The sequence below is a fragment of the Portunus trituberculatus genome, chromosome 8, assembly GCF_017591435.1.
Source record: "Portunus trituberculatus isolate SZX2019 chromosome 8, ASM1759143v1, whole genome shotgun sequence".
Lineage (NCBI taxonomy): Eukaryota > Metazoa > Arthropoda > Malacostraca > Decapoda > Portunidae > Portunus > Portunus trituberculatus.
This window is the reverse complement of record NC_059262.1, coordinates 4,412,501-4,428,908: the sequence shown is the minus strand read 5'-3', so window position 1 is coordinate 4,428,908 and position 16,408 is coordinate 4,412,501. Positions and strand designations below refer to the sequence as shown.

General features: G+C 36.3%; 1 protein-coding gene across 2 annotated transcripts; it reads right to left on the bottom strand.

Annotated features, from left to right (window-relative positions):
* Positions 1-3,888: 3,888 nt before the first annotated feature.
* LOC123499578 (density-regulated protein homolog) lies at positions 3,889-15,460 on the bottom strand. Of its 2 annotated transcripts, none has more exons than XM_045247749.1 (6): positions 15,329-15,460; positions 6,702-6,798; positions 5,761-5,848; positions 4,734-4,925; positions 4,392-4,531; positions 3,889-4,048 (listed from the first exon to the last, which is right to left on the bottom strand). In XM_045247749.1, exons 2-6 carry the CDS (start codon positions 6,789-6,791, stop codon positions 4,004-4,006), a joined length of 555 nt encoding a protein of 184 aa, XP_045103684.1. In that variant the 5' UTR covers positions 6,792-6,798; positions 15,329-15,460; the 3' UTR covers positions 3,889-4,003. The 2 variants fall into 2 exon arrangements, with proteins under 2 accessions (XP_045103684.1, XP_045103673.1); XM_045247738.1 differs by lacking the exon at positions 15,329-15,460 and adding an exon at positions 8,704-8,840.
* Between the last annotated feature and the right edge of the window lie 948 nt (positions 15,461-16,408).

Below are 16,408 nucleotides of genomic sequence, written 5' to 3'. Positions count from 1 at the left end.
TTTTTTGTATAATTTTGTATACTGTAATGTTTCACTGTATTCCTGGAGTGTGATAGGTCTTAGAGTCAACAAAACAGCCTTGTAAGTCGAGCTTGTTGTTTGGACTTCCTTTGTATTCCTTTTGTATTCCTCCTCTCCTGTGTGTTAGTACTTGTGTGTCTGGCTCATGTTAGGAGTATTGGTGGTCCTTACTGTATTGAAGGGAGGTCTTATGCACTTGTATGTCATGATTTTTATATAGATTTGTGTCTGTATTCTGAAATGCTTCCATGTTGCACCTCTGCTATACTTTCAAGGGTTTAGATGGAGGGCTGTGGGTTTCTGAGGGTGTGTATGTGGTTCTAGTGGTGGATTAAAGCCTGACTATTCTCTATCCACTATTCTCAAGGGTTTAGTGGAAGTAATGTAATTCACCACCTCACCTCGGTCGCCTGCTGGTCACCTAGCCAGTCTTCCCCATTACGGAGCGAGTTCAGAGCTCATAGACCGATCTTCGGGTAGGACTGCGACCACAACACACTCCACACACCGGGAAAGCGAGGCCACATCCCCTCCAGTTACATCCCGTACCTATTTACTGCTTGGTAAACAGGGGCCATACATTAAGAGGCTTGCCCATTTGCCTTGCTGCTTACTGGGACTCGAACCCGGCCCTCTTGATTGTGAGTCGAGCGTGCTAACCACTACACTACGCGGTGTGTGTGTGTGTGTGTGTGTGGTTCTAGTGGTGGAGTAAGATCAAGTATTCTGTATCCACTATTCTGAAGGGTCTAGTGGAAGTGACATGGGTTTTTGAGGGTGTGTTTGTGGATCAGTGTTGTATTGAGAAGGTTTGGGTATTATTAGCTAAAGAAATGCTCTTATTGATTTGGCTGATCCTCTCTGTGGTCTTTGAAAATTGTGATGAGAGAGAAAGCAATGTGTTTCAGAGTACTGGTGTGTGTGTGTGTGTGTGTGTGTGTGTGTGGCAAAATAGTATGTATAATTTACTATAATATATTTTGTAAGTTAATTATGCTTATAGTTATATTTTTGCTGTACGGTAATTTGCATAATGATTTGTGTTTATTCACCATCATGTATTTTTATTTACTTTTGCATTTTTGTCTAATTTATTATTTTTTTATTGTACTTTTATTATTATTTTTTTTTTTTTCATGTATTCCGTTCCTATAGTTTTCTTTGGTAAGGTTTGTTTCACTTTCCCATTTTCTGTCACCATTATCAGTCACAACAATTTCCCCTTATAAAAAATCCATTCAATCAGATTTATTATTATTATTATTATTATTATTATTATTATTATTATTATTATATATTTTTTGTATTTATTAATTATTTATTTTTCCTTTTCCTTTTCCTTTTTTTTTTCCACCTTCACTGATTTCTACCCACAATTCCCAGCTGCACTTATTTCCCTCCCTATCATGGAAAATATCTCCCCCCCTCCCCCATGCAGCTTCTAGTCTTTTATTTCCCTTCATATTGTCAAGTCATGCCAGTTTTCCTTATGCAGTGTCTTATTTCCCTTATGTAGTGTTTTATATTCCTTATGTAAGCTTATTTTTTCTATTTTTTCCTTGTTTTCCTTATTTAGTGTTTGATTTCCCTTATTTTTCCTTAGTTTTTCTTATTTTCCTTATGTAGTGTTTGATTCTCCTTATGTAGGCTTATTTTTCCTTATTTTTCCTTATGTAGTATCTTATCTTCATTATATAGTTTTCTTATTTTTCTTAATTTTCCTTATTTTTCCTTATATAGTCTTTATTTTTCCTCATGTATCTTATTTTTTCCTCAGACAAGCTTGAGTCATTAGTTTCCCCTGTATAGTTTCCATCCATACTTATTTTCCTTGTTTTATTTATTTTTTTCCTGTATAGTCTTCAATAATGGTAGTTTTTTTTTTCCCCTTTGTATAGTTTATTATTATTATTATTATATATTTTTTATTACTATTATTATTGTTTATTATTTTTTTTTTTTTTCTGCTACACAATTCTCAAGTTATAATTTCCCGGGTTGTACATTATATTTTCAGTAAAGTGTTTTGCATTAAGCTTTTCATTATATAACTATGGCATTTATTCATTCATTTACTAATTTGTGGTATTTTGAAATGTATGGTATCTTGAGTTCCTTATCATTATTATTATTATTTTTTATTATTATTATTATTACTGTTGTTCTATCATTCCAAATCTAAGTAAAAATTGTCCTGTTTGTTTCTCTTTTTGTATTTTCCTAAGTTCCTTTTATTTTTTTGCTTCTATAATGTATAATTCTCTCCTTTCATTCCACTATAGTGATAATAATGAGTACAGGTTTCGTTATATTTATTTTGCTAAGTTTTTTTTTTTTATTTTACTTTTATTTTCCCTCTTTCTTCATTCCTGAAAAAGTAATGGTAGTTAAGGTATATTTTTCTTATCTGTTTACTTTTTCCACACTAAATATCTAAGGAATTTAATTTAATAATGATTGACTACAGTCTTTTATTTATTGATTTATTATTTTTTCCCTTTTGCATTTTGTTTTCCATAATAATGACTCCAATCTTTTATTTTTTTCCTTTTTGGTTGATTAGTTTTCCATAATGATAATGACTACAATCTTTTTTTTATTTATTTATTTTTTATTTCGTGTTTTCCATAATTACTACAAGCTTTCCTTATTATTTTCTTTTTATTTCATGTTTTCCATAAGAATTTTTTCCTTATTTGTTTTCCATGATGATAATGACTCCTTATTTTTCTTCCTTTCATTTTATTTTCCATCTTCAAAACCACAAACAATGCAACTTCTCTTTTTTTTTCTATTAATTTTCATTTTGCATTTTCCATCTTCAAAAAGTACAAGAAATGCAACTTCCCCGCAGCAGGACACCTCAATACTTAGCTTCCCTAAGATCAAAATGTACAATGAACTCCTAAATAAACACTAAGGCAATTTATAACAGACTTAGAAGATGTGCGTGTGTAAATATAGAATGTGAATAAAAAATGTGCGGTTTGTAGAAGCTTAAAGGAATGATGTGTGTAAATATATAGAAGATTTTGGGATGTCATGTTTTCTTTCCTTGAGAGAATATGAAAGGAAAATATATAAGAGGAGGAAATAGGATAAAAAAAAAAAAAGAAGAAATGTCTGTAAATATATAAGACTGGGATTTCACATTTTTCTTTCCTTGTGAGAATAAAAGTGAAAGGAAAGTATAAGAGGAAATAGGATAAAACTAAGAAAGATGTGAAGAAATGTCTAATATATAGGACAAGACTGAGATTTCATGTTTTCCTTCCTTGTGAGAATATGAAAGGAAAATATAAGAGGAGGAAAGAGGATAAAAAAAAAAGAAAGATGTGAAGAAATGTCTAATATATAGGACAAGACGTAATGTTTCCTCGTAAGAATAGAAGTGATAGGAAGATACAAGAGGAGGAAAAAGGCTAAAAATAAAGGAAAAGGTATGAAGAAATATTGTCTGTAAATACATAGCAGATAATTTTGAAATATAATACTTTTTCTTCCTGATAGAGAGAGAAAATGAAGAGTGAAATGAAAATACAGGTGGTGAATCAGAAAAAAAAAAAAAAAAAATTTGAGATCATATAATTTTTAGATGGAGACAGAGATAGAGAAGAAACAAAACAAATAGATAAATAAAAAAAGAGAAATAACTGAACTTTTAAGAGAAGGAGAGAGAATAGGAAGAAGGAAAGAAGAATGAATCAAAACTACTCAAAGAAAATAGAGAACTAACTTTTAAGAGACAAATATAAGAAAAACAAAACAAAAACACAAAAGAAAAAGGAAAACTGAACAAAACACTAAATTCCAACACTATTTCACAAAACAAAAACAAAAAAATGCAAATAGAAAAACAGAGATAGCTGAATTTAGAAGCATTTTATTTCATCATTTCAGTTCCCAGCAAGTTAACAATTGTGTGACGGGCGGTGAGGAAGCTTGGGGGGGCGAGCAGAGGGGCGGCCATTCACTGTCTTGATCATCGTTTGTGTTCACCTCCATCCTCTATGCTGTCCTCATCGATCTGTGGAACGGAAAGAGTCAACGACCGCAGGGATGGAAAAGTGACAGGCTGTGGCAAAAGCAAGAATGAGATGAGGAGAGAGATGAAGAATAATAGAGATGTGAAGAGAAAGAAAGAGAAATTATATAAGAAGAGGAGAGAAAAATGACATGAAAGGAGAAATAAAGGATAATAAAGAAAGATGTGAAGAGAAGGAAAGAGAATTACATGAGAGGAAAAATAAAGAGAGACAGAGAGAAAAAAAAAAAACATGAGAGGAGATAAAACATAATAAAGATGTGAAAAGAAGGAAAATTAATTACCTCACCCCCCCCCTCCCCATCCCCTCCCCTCTCCCTCTCACCTCAGGCCACTTCTCAGGAATAAGGTCAATGAGGTCATCCTTAATGTCGCCCTGCACCACGATCTCGTCCTCACCAGTCACCGAGGACCCGCAGGCGAACTTGGTGCCGAAGAACTTAGCAGCAAACTTAAGGTCAATATCTGTAGAAGGGAAGGTCATAAGGTCAGTATTTTTGTTGTTGTTGTTTGTTTTTGTGTTTTTGTTTTATTTTTAGTTTGTCTTTTTTTTTTTTTTTGAAGGTTCCTTAGGTTAGTTTATCAGTCTATTAATGTGTGTTCTCATTCTATTCCTTCACCATCAACACACACACACACACACACACACACACACACACACACACACCGAAAGTCTTGAGTCCAACAATGACGGTGTTCCTCTTCTTCCCTCGTGGCGCCACAAACACCACCACCTTCCTGGGACCCTCCTGCGCCTTCTTCTTCTTCACCATGCCCTTGCCGCCCCTCTTCTGCCTCTTACGCTCCTCCTCCGCCCCTCCCTCCTCACCGCCACCGCCTCCACCTCCACTGTTGCCACCTACAATTAAGTTTATTTATTTATTTTTTTCATTTATTTATTTTTCTAAGTGAAGTGAGCATTTTTTTTTTATTTCCTGTTCCCTTTGGCTTGTTTCCCTCTTGCATATATATAAAAAACTGCCAAAGGTTATAATAAGTGACAGTAAGGATGTGTTTAAGTGTTATCTATATCATAAGTCAGTCTTAATGCTTTCTTTTCTTCTTTTTTTTTTGAGTAAGTAAATTGATCTGAATGTTTTTTTTTTATAGTGAGTAAAATTGTCTTTTTTTTTTTTTTTCAAGGAAGTAAAGTAATTTCAATGTTTATCCTTTATTTGTGAAAACAATAAAAATAAGAAAAAAAGAAAGAAAAACTATGCACACATGCTTCATAGCCATACCATGCACCACCACCACCACCACCACCACTACACACCAACACTACTAGCACACCACCACACACCACACTTCATACCCACACCATAGCACCAAACCAGCACACCACCCTTCATAGCCACACCAGACAATTACCACACTTCATACCATACACCACCACACCACACCAAACACCACCACCACCACATCCACACCCCACACTTCATAGCCATAGCATATCACCACCACACACCACTACACCACCACCACTATATTCACACACCACACTTTATAGGCACTTCATACACCACCACCACACACCAACACCACTAACACACCACCACACACCATCACCACTAGCCATACCTCACCACACCACCACATTCGCACACCAACACCAACACACCACCACTACATCTGTACACACCAACACCCAAACACCACCACATTCACACACCACCACCACCACCACCACTTACTCTCATTCATCAACTTCTCAAACTGTTCAGGTAGGTTCTTCTCCAGCCACTGCTTGCATTTGTCATAGCCTGGATAATACTCACAGTACTGCAAGGGAAGAGGACTGGTGAGCTGGTGAAGTGGTGAGGTGATCATGTGGTGAGGTGGTGATGAGATGAATGAAGGAATAAGAATAATGAGGAATAAAATGGTGAAATGGTGACTAAAAACAGATAATAATGGTGAAGTGGTGAGGTGATGGTGAAGGAATAAGGAATAAGAAAAATAATAGAAATGGTGAGATGTTGACTAAAAAGCAGATAATAATGGTGAGATGGTGGGTGAGTAAACGACATAATGGTGAATGAATGAAAGTAATGGTGATATGGTGAATGAGTGATGGTGATGGTGAATGAAAGAAAGAAATGGATGAATGAAGGAAATAATGGTGAAATGAATGAAAAAAATGGTGATTGAGTGAATAAAATAATGGTGATATGGTGAATGAAAATAATGGTGAGATAGTGAAATGGTGAATGAATGAAAAAAATAATGGTGAGGTAGTGAGATAATGAATGAATGAAGAAAAATGATAATGGTGAATGAATGAAGAAAAATAATGGTGAGGTAGTGAGATGGTGAATGAAATGATGATGATAATGGTGAAATGGTGAATAAATGAAGAAAAATGGTGATGGTGGTGAGATAATGAATGAAATAATGGTGATAATGGTGAAATGGTGAATGAATGAAAAAGTAACAAAAAAAATCAAGAATACCCATTTAAACATATTTTTCAACATCCTGCCCCTTTCCACCCATTATAAACCCCCCATACATGACCAACCTTTCACCCATTACCCATTACCCCTTCACCCTTTTCACTCATTACCCATTATCCTTCATCCCTTTCACCCACTACCCCTTCACCCCTTTCACCCATTACCCATTCCCCCTTCACCTCAATGGGCATGGTGCAGTTCCCGCAGTAGGCCACAGACAGCGGGTACTCCACGCCGGGCAGCGGGGTGATGCCAAACACCTCACTCATACTTCACCTGTGTGGGGGAAGGTGAGACGTGTGTTAAATGGGTGTATTACTAGAACAGGTGATTGTGGGAAGGGAGAATGTGTGTTAAACTGGTGTGTTATAAGTATATTTCATTGTGGGAAGGCAGAATGTGTGTTAAATTAGTGTGTTATAAGTATGTTTCATTGTGGGAAGGCAGAGTGTGTTAAATGGGTGTGTTATAAGTATATTTCATTGTGGGAAGGCAGAATGTGTGTTAAATTAGTGTGTTATAAGTATATTTCATTGTGGAAAGGCAGAATGTGTGTTAAATTGGTGTGTTATAAGTTAATTTCATTGTGGGAAGGCAGAATGTGTGTTAAATTAGTGTGTTATAAGTTAATTTCATTGTGGAAAGGCAGAATGTGTGTTAAATGTTTGTGTTATTAGTATATTTCATTGTGGAAAGGCAGAATGTGTGTGAAATGTTTGTGTTATAAGTATATTTCATTGTGGGAAGGCAGAATGTGTGTTAAATTAGTGTGTTATAAGTATATTTCATTGTGGGAAGGCAGAGTGTGTGTTAAATTAGTGTGTTATAAGTATATTTCATTGTGGGAAGGCAGAATGTGTGTTAAATGTTTGTGTTATTAGTATATTTCATTGTGGGAAGGCAGAATGTGTGTTAAATGTTTGTGTTATTAGTATATTTCATTGTGGGAAGGCAGAGTGTGTTAAATGGGTGTGTTATAAGTATATTTCATTGTGGGAAGGCAGAATGTGTGTTAAATGTTTGTGTTATAAGTATATTTCATTGTGGGAAGGCAGAGTGCGTTAAATTTGTGTGTTATAAGTATATTTCATTGTGGGAAGGCAGAGTGTGTTAAATTGATGTGTTATAAGTATAGTATTTAATTGTGGGAAGACAGAGTGTGTTAAATTGGTGTGTTATAAGTATATTTCATTGTGGAAAGGCAGAATGTGTGTTAAATTAGTGTGTTATAAGTATATTTCATTGTGGGAAGGCAGAGTGTGTTAAATGGGTGTGTTATAAGTATAGTATTTCATTGTGGGAAGGGAGAATGTGTTAAATGTTTGTGTTATAAGTATATTTCATTGTGGGAAGGCAGAGTGTGTTAAATGTTTGTGTTATATGTAAATTTCATTGTGGGAAGGTGTGTTATAAGTATAGTGTTTCATTGTGGGAAGGGAGAATGTGTTAAATTAGTGTGTTACAAGTATATTTCATTGTGGGAAGGCAGAGTGTGTTAAATTAGTGTGTTATAAGTATATTTCATTGTGGGAAGGCAGAGTGTGTTAAATGTTTGTATTATAAGTTAATTTCATTGTGGGAAGGCAGGGAGTGTGTTAAATGTTTGTGTTATAAGTATATTTCATTGTGGGAAGGCAGGGAGTGTGTTAAATTGATGTGTTATAAGTTAATTTCATTGTGGGAAGGCATAATGTGTGTTAAATTCGTGTCAATATTGTGCAGGCGCTGTAGTAGTCTGTCAGTCACGTTAGGTTAGGTTAGGTTAGGTTAGGTTAGGTTTCCCCACCCTAAAAACCCCAATTTCCCAGATCCCCAAGCTTGTTAGAAATAGGGAAAAATAAATACAAAATAGGGTATATAGCTCGAAACTGCATATTTGCCGGCGAAACGTGTATCAAACTCGAGTATTATTATAACAATTCATTATATCATGTCTTATTTTTATTATTTTATTGATTTAGCCTTGATTTGCCATTGCTATTTAATGGATCACTGTGTTTCTTGGGTGATAGTGAGTTACATTAGCGCTTCTTCACCTTACTGTCACAGAGAGAGAGAGAGAGAGAGAGAGAGAGAGCAATGACAAGCTATGAACACTTCTAATAATCCATAAGGTGAATTTAGTGTCCTACGATGTTCTCCTTATTGATCCACAGGTAAAATGAGGGAAATAACACCTACCAGGGCAAGAACGTGGTTAAAAATGGCTTAAATCTGTGTGTTTCTCGCCTCCTCGTTGGTCCCAAAGCTGTCCCTGGGAGTGGGTCGATCTCTCTCTCTCTCTCTCTAGCCGGTTTTAGTGTCTCATCTTATTTCCAGGACTGTTTTCATGACTTTTCTCATTGGGAGGTTGCTATTCTCTTTTATAAGGCTCAATTAATTATTCTATCTCTCTGTTGTCTATTATATATTAATTTATCGGTATTCATAGTAGGCTTGTCTCGCTTCTCGCCTCCCAGACGATTTTCATGACTTTTATTTTATTTATTTATTTTTATTGTGAGGTTGTTGATCCTGTTATATAAAGCTACCTCACGTGTTCTATTTTTCTTCTTTTTATAGTCCATTAACATTCATAGCGGTTTTGAAATATATTAAAACGATCGAAGCTTTCTTCCTGCATTCTTCTCCCAGCCCTCCCGCTCTGCAAAGAATATATATCAGTGCTCAGTTGAAAAAAATAAAAGTTATGCCTCTTTATCGTACTAATGCAATATAAACTGAGCTATTTTACTTGCATTACCAATAACTTTTGATAGTTTTTACTGGGAATTGAAGGGGTGGGGATGGCCTGACTTGGCTATTGCAATGAAACCAACCCCTCCCCAAACCTCTCAACCCCTTTGCTACCCCCCCCCCACTTAGCAATACTATTTTTACATCTTTTTAAATCATGAGTCTTGACAAGTTGACATGGAGGACAGTGGCAGAAAATGACGATAATGGTGACTGTTAATGGTTAATGGTTTATGTAAGAATTTGGGAGAGCGTGGCTGGGAATGAAGTAGGGAGAGGAAAACGTGCAGTAGAATATCATCTCTCTCTCTCTCTCTCTCTCTCTCTCTCTCTCTCTCTCTGATAACAGTAAAACATCATTCCTTTTTTACTTCTCCTTTCCCTTTCCTTCTCTTTTCTTCTCTCCTCCTATCTCCTATTCTTTCCTTCTTTTTCACTTCTATTTCATTTTGTTGCTTTCTCCTCCCTCTCTCCCTTTCTTCCTTCCTTAATTCCTTTCCTTCCCTTTCTTCCTTTCTTTCTTCATTCCTTCCTTCCTTCCTTCTTTCTTTCCTTCCTCCCTTATCACGTCGCCGTCTCGATATTCTTAAGAGTCTCCAAGAAAACTGACCATGGATAAATTAAATGCTTGATATGACACAGATAACACACACACACACACACACACACACACACACACACACACACACATAGGGTTAACTGATAGGTTTATATGAGTTATGTCTGCTCATCTCTCATTAGTGCCATAGATAACACACTCGCCAGCCTCTCAAGATTAACACAACACAACACAACACCGCATACTTTCACTCATACTTGTTCATACATGGCTGGTATACACATTTATGGCTATTTCAACCGTACAATATGCTCATTAGGTAAAAATAAATAAATAAATAAAAATCGTAGAGGAGGAATGAATTTGAGTATATACAGGGTTTTTATATAAACGTGTTCGTAGTATTAACCCTTCAATACTGGGACACATTTTAAGCTCGGATTTGAATACGATTAGACCATTTTATTGACATTATGAAGGGTCTATGGAGGTCAGAAAATTAATGGCCACAGTCTTCACTACTTCACTTCTTCACATGAGTTTCTGAAGCTGTATAAAATCATCAAATAGTAAGCAGAATTAATATGGAAACGCGTCAGAGGTTGTGAAATATATTAACACTAGATTTTGAAATATAATGATCGAGATTGTTGCTGTTATTTGTCCTTTTCGTATCTTTGTATTTCTCTTGAGTCTATTTTCAGTCTATTTTTTTTTTATTTCAAGCTATTCCTAATCTGTTACTCTATCTCATAATAGGAAATCGTAGGTGTAGTTATTACATAAAAAGAACCATAAAGGAGGAATAGATTTAACCTTACCATCCACCTAATACCATAACTATTTTCTCCTTTAACAAATACCTCATAACCACGAACTATGCAAAAAAAAAAAAAAAATTAATTCTAGAAAAAAAAAAATAGGGCGAATCAATCAATGTGGCATCAAACAGCAGCCAAGAGAGCAGGTGGCATAGTGTTCGAATCCCTGCCCTCCTCACTCTAACTCCGACTTCGGTTTCAGTTCCCTGTGTCTCAGTCCACCAATGGCCTTGAAAGCAGCCAGCCACCCTCTCTCCCTTTCCCCCTTTCCTGGTTTTTTGCCTCTTTGTCCCCTGTGCTCCTTTTTCGCCGCCTGCAGTCAATTTAAGGTGTATTTTTATCCGTGATTCACTTGTTTAATGAAAGCATAAAGTGGCGACACGAACACCCCCGCTGCTCTTCCCCTTCCCTCGCTTTCTCTCTCTCTCTCTCTCTCTCTCTCTCTCTCTCTTGTTTTATTTTTGTTTGTTTTGTTGCGCTGGTGCTGCTCCTGGTGGTGGTGGTGGTGGTGATAGTGGTGGTGGTGGTTGTGGTTTTATTATTTCTTTTCATCATCGCCTATTCTTTGCTTCTTTTTCTTCTTTTCCTCATTATAATTGTCTGTAGTAGTAGTAGTAGTAGTAGTAGTAGTAGTAGTAGTAGTAGTAGTAGTAGTGACAACAATCTTATGCATGCACGCCACACACACACACACACACACACACACAGTATCAAATCACTAACCACCACACACCACCGTCGCCACAGACCACCACACTATTCTGCCGTGTAAGCAACCCACATTACATGATCACTGTACACCAGCCAATAATAGAATGACCTCCACCTTGCTCTCTCTCTCTCTCTCTCTCTCTCTCTCTCTCTCATTATTCTTTCTGTCTGATCACATGCATTCCTTCCTTCACTTCCTCCTCCTCCTCCTCCTCCTCCTCCTCTTCCCTCATTCCTCTAGTTTCTTCCTCATTCCTCCCTCATCTTCTATCTTCTCTCTTTCCCATCTCTCCTCTCCCTGTTCTCTCTCACTGACATGTTTACAAGTTCAAGACACAGGTTCAAGTTCATGGAGGGACGGAGGGAGAGGCCGTGTGGGGGCAGGGGGTGGGAAGAAAGGAGGGTGCATTGGATGGGGGACGCATGGGGGGAGTGGGCTGGTTGGGGCAGGGGGTGGTAATACAGGGCGGGTCCATGGGAGGGGGGGAAGGGAGGAAGCGTTCAGCAGAGTCACACGTTTGTTGCATAGCGTAGAGATTGCCAGACACCAGCTAGCGTTTTCTTTCTCTCTCTCTCTCTCTCTCTCTCTCTCTCTCTCTCTCTCTCTCTCTCTCTCTCTCTTCATTACTTGTTTTATCATTTCTTTCTTTTATTTTGCGTCTGTTTATCTATCTACTTCATTTATATTTGTGTGCAGGAAAAATATAATCTTTCACGCTATTCTGTCTAAAAATAGCTGTAAATTGAAACGACAAGGAATTTTTTTTTCAAGCGTGTTTTTTTACGGGTTCTAGTGACAGATTAACAAAATTTCTTTAGTATAAACAGAATTAATACTCTTGGGAACACGGCTAATCATCTCTGTAGCCTTTGAAAATAGTTATGATGAATTTACACGTATATTTAAGCATGTTTCTACGGTTTTAGCAGGATTAACACTCTTAGAAACCTTGCTAATGATTTCTATAGCCTTTGAAAATAGTTAAGATGAATTTACACGTATATTTAAGCATGTTTCTACGGTTTTAGCAGGATTAACACTCTTAGAAACCTTGCTAATGATTTCTATAGCCTTTGAAAACAGTTATGATGAATTTACACGTATATTTAAGCATGTTTCTACGGTTTTAGCAGGATTAAGACCCGTAATCTGAAACGCTTTGCTCTCTCGCCACCACTGCTTCCCAAAGGCTCCAGATGAATATACTCGTGTGTTTAAGAGTATTTTTATGGTTGTGGTGATAGATTAGCACGATTCTAGTATATGGAAAGGAAAAGCTGTCTTCAAAACCCCGCTAGTTGTCTATGTGGCGAGAGAGAGAGAGAGAGAGAGAGAGAGAGAGAGAGAGAGAGAGAGAGAGAGAGAGAGAGAGAGAGAGCATTTTTAACAGTTCCAAGTCAAAGAGGCGCCGGTGGTTGACTGAGTGAGTAATGAGAGACCTTCAGTAAGATATTTGGAGGAAAGTTGGTGGTGGATTGAGTTTCTTAGAGGCTAAACACATGACACCAGAGAGAGAGAGAGAGAGAGAGAGAGAGAGAGAGAGAGAGATCGTATAGCTTCATTTAAATGGTATATGTTGCTCCTCTCTCCCTCTCTCTCTCTCTTTCTCTTTCTCTGTCTTTCTAAATGAGGAAAAAGAAAGAAAAATGACATAGATTAGGAAAAATATAGAAAGATATATTAGATAATGAAATGAGTAATGATGATAAGGACAGAATTAAATAAACATATGGAAAAATTGATAAGGAAATCTCTCTAACTGTTGTTGCTGAGAGAGAGAGAGAGAGAGAGAGAGAGAGAGAGAGAGAGAGAGAGAGAGAGAGAGAGAGAGAGCAGACAATTTGAAGGTTCACTGTCCTGCTTCACCACAAAATCACATCGGGAATAGAAAACGGGTGCTGTGGTGAAGTATAGGTCAGGTCAGGTCAAGCCAAATAAGGTCAATCATGTTACATAGTGGTCTATTTTGATACGTAATTATTTGGCCCTCCGTTTTCTTTGACACAATTTTATGCACATTTTCTTTCTTTCTTTATTTGAATTATTTGTTTTATTCTTTATTTTATTTATTGTTTTGTCTATTTATTTATTTTTGATTGTTTATTTACTTATTTCATTTTCTTTCATTTTTTTTCATTTTCTTTCATTCTTTTTTTAATTTCTTTATTTATTTTCATCGTTTTTTCTCTTTATTTTTTTCATTTATTTATTTACTTATTCATTTAATTATATCCGCTCATTACCTATTATTTTTTTTTCATTATTTTGTTTTCAATTTTCTATTTATCTATTCTCATGGTTCTTTTTTTCTTTATATTTTTCGTTTATATATTTACTTATCTAATTTCCTTTCTCTCATTATCTTTTCATTTTTTTTCATTGTCTTTTTTTTATTTGTTTATTCATCTATTCTCATTTTCTTTATTCTTTTTATTTGTTTTCATAAGTTAATTAGTTTGGTTGGTTAAGATTGTTGTTCTATAGTCAATTCGTCACCTTAAGTTAGTTTTAGTACAAGATTATCTACGTCTCTATCTTAATTTAGCTTAGTATGTGTGTAATTTAATTCTCTCGTTATAATGACAATGATAATGATAATAATGATGAAATATATAGAAAAAAAAGTCGATATTCATTACAAGAGAGAGAGAGAGAGAGAGAGAGAGATTACATATTTCGTTATTCGTTTGACCTTCGAATTGATCTTTTTCTTATCACATTTCCTCTGTTTATTTTTTCCGCTTCATTTTCTACGCAGTTCATTCCTTTTCTCTCTCTCTCTCTCTCTCTCTCTCTCTCTCTCTCTCTCTCTCTCTCGTGGTCATCATTTCTTTCTTATTTCTGTTTTCTTTACAATTGTATTCGTCTTGATACCCTTTATTAGATTCTCGAAACCCTTACATTTTAGACCATTTTGAAACCCTTGCAGTCATAGATGTTAGAACACTTTTTTCATTAATGGAATTCTTATTAAAACTCTTTGAATCTCTTAGTCATAGATGCTTGAAACACTCTTTGAATCAATAAAACTCGTATGAAACTCTTTGAAACCCTTACAATTAAAAATATTTGAAACACTCTTTGAAATAATAGAACTTATAAAAAAAAAACTTTGAAACCCTTAGTAACAATATAGATACTTGAAACACTCTTCGAAATTAATTGAACTCTTATAAAAATCCTTGAACGTCTTACATACTTGCTTGAAACCCTTATAAGATTCCTGAAACCTTTATTATATTTTGTAAACCCCTATAGACTATTTAAACCCTTATAAGATTCTGGAAACTATTAACAGACTTTTGAAACCTTAATCTTTACTATTAGCCTTTTCAGTACCATGACACATTTTCCTATTCATCTGCTTACTATTTGATGATTTTACACAACTTCAGAATCTCATGTAGGGATTAAAAATAGTGAAGACTGTGACCATTAACCTTCTGACCTCCATAGACCCTTCCTAATGTCAATAAAATGGTCTAATGGTACACAAAACTCAAGGTATAAATGCGTCCCAGTACTGAAGGGATTAAAATAGTGAAGACTGTGGCCATTAACCTTCTGACCTCCATAGACCCTTCCTAATGTCAATAAAATGGTCTAATGGTACATAAATCTCAAGGTATAAATGTGTCCCAGTACTGAAGGGGTGGTTAATATTTTTGCATAAATGAATGAACAGTGAAAGAAGAGTAAGAGTGTAAGAAAAAATGGTTTGGATACGAAGAGAGAGAGAGAGAGAGAGAGAGAGAGAGAGAGAGAGAGAGAGAGAGAGAGAGAGAGAGAGAGATACACATGCTCAGTTAACCATGAAATTACCAAATGGATGAATGAAAAGCAGATAAATAAATAGAAAAAAAAAATGAATACCAGAGAGAGAGAGAGAGAGAGAGAGAGAGAGAGAGAGAGAGAGAGAAGCACAGAAACACACACCCATCATATAACGCAACACACAAAACACAAGATAACACTCACATCGTTGTATTCTGTACCTCTATATAAGTGTACCGTCCCTTGAGAGGCGTCACGGTACACTACACCTAGGCAGGGTGTGGCTGGTATAATACACTGCATCCGGGAAACTGGAGGAGAGGAAGCTGGGAGAGAGGGAGGGAGAGAGGGAGAGGGAGAGGGAGAGAGGGAAAGTAAGCCAAATTCAAAGTTATGCATTCGGACACAGGCAGGTGACGCGGGTGAATGGCTGGGTATGGCAGGATGTAGAGAGAGAGAGAGAGAGAGAGAGAGAGAGAGAGAGAGAGAGAGAGTGGAATCTAAATGAACACGTGAATATAAACTAAAAAGAAAGAAAAGAAATAGCTGTTTTATTAGTTGTAATTTCAGAGAGAGAGAGAGAGAGAGAGAGAGAGAGAGAGCAAGGTCGGTCATCAGCTCCATCCATACTGGTTTTTATTCTTTTTTTTTTCTTGCTTTTTTTTTCTGATCCACAACAAGTCCTGGAACCCCAAAAAATAAAGAATGAGACAGTTAGTTAGTTATCCCTTTTAAAAGCAAGAAAGGAAGAAAGTAAGAAGAAAATTAAGAACAAGAGAAAAAAGGAGCAAGAAAGATGAGAGAAAGGAAGCAACACCAGAGAGAGAGAGAGAGAGAGAGAGAGAGAGAGAGAGAGAGAGAGAAAAAAAAAAAAAGAAAAATACAGCCTCGCGTGATGTAAGTATATCATTTATACTGAATAACTCTGGGGTAACATGACAAGCATTCGAGTAAGCTGATAAAAATATAAAGAAAAAAAAAAAAAAGTAAATTACCTTGTTTTTAGCTACAGCGCCACGAGACAGGTAAATACTCATTACTATCGGCCTTATCAGTACCTTATCGGTCAGAACCTAACCTGACTGCCCTACTTTTGACTTAGATAGAAGAGAGAGAAGAGGAAAAGAGGAAGGAACGTGGGAGGTAAAACGCGGACCGCAACGAAATCGCATCACTCAGACACTCACTCAGTCGCTCAGTGTTGCCCCGGCTGTCGTGAGGGGAGGGTGTGCGTCGCGTTACTCTCCGCTCCGCTCTCTCGCACTTCAGTTGAGTGCGTATTGT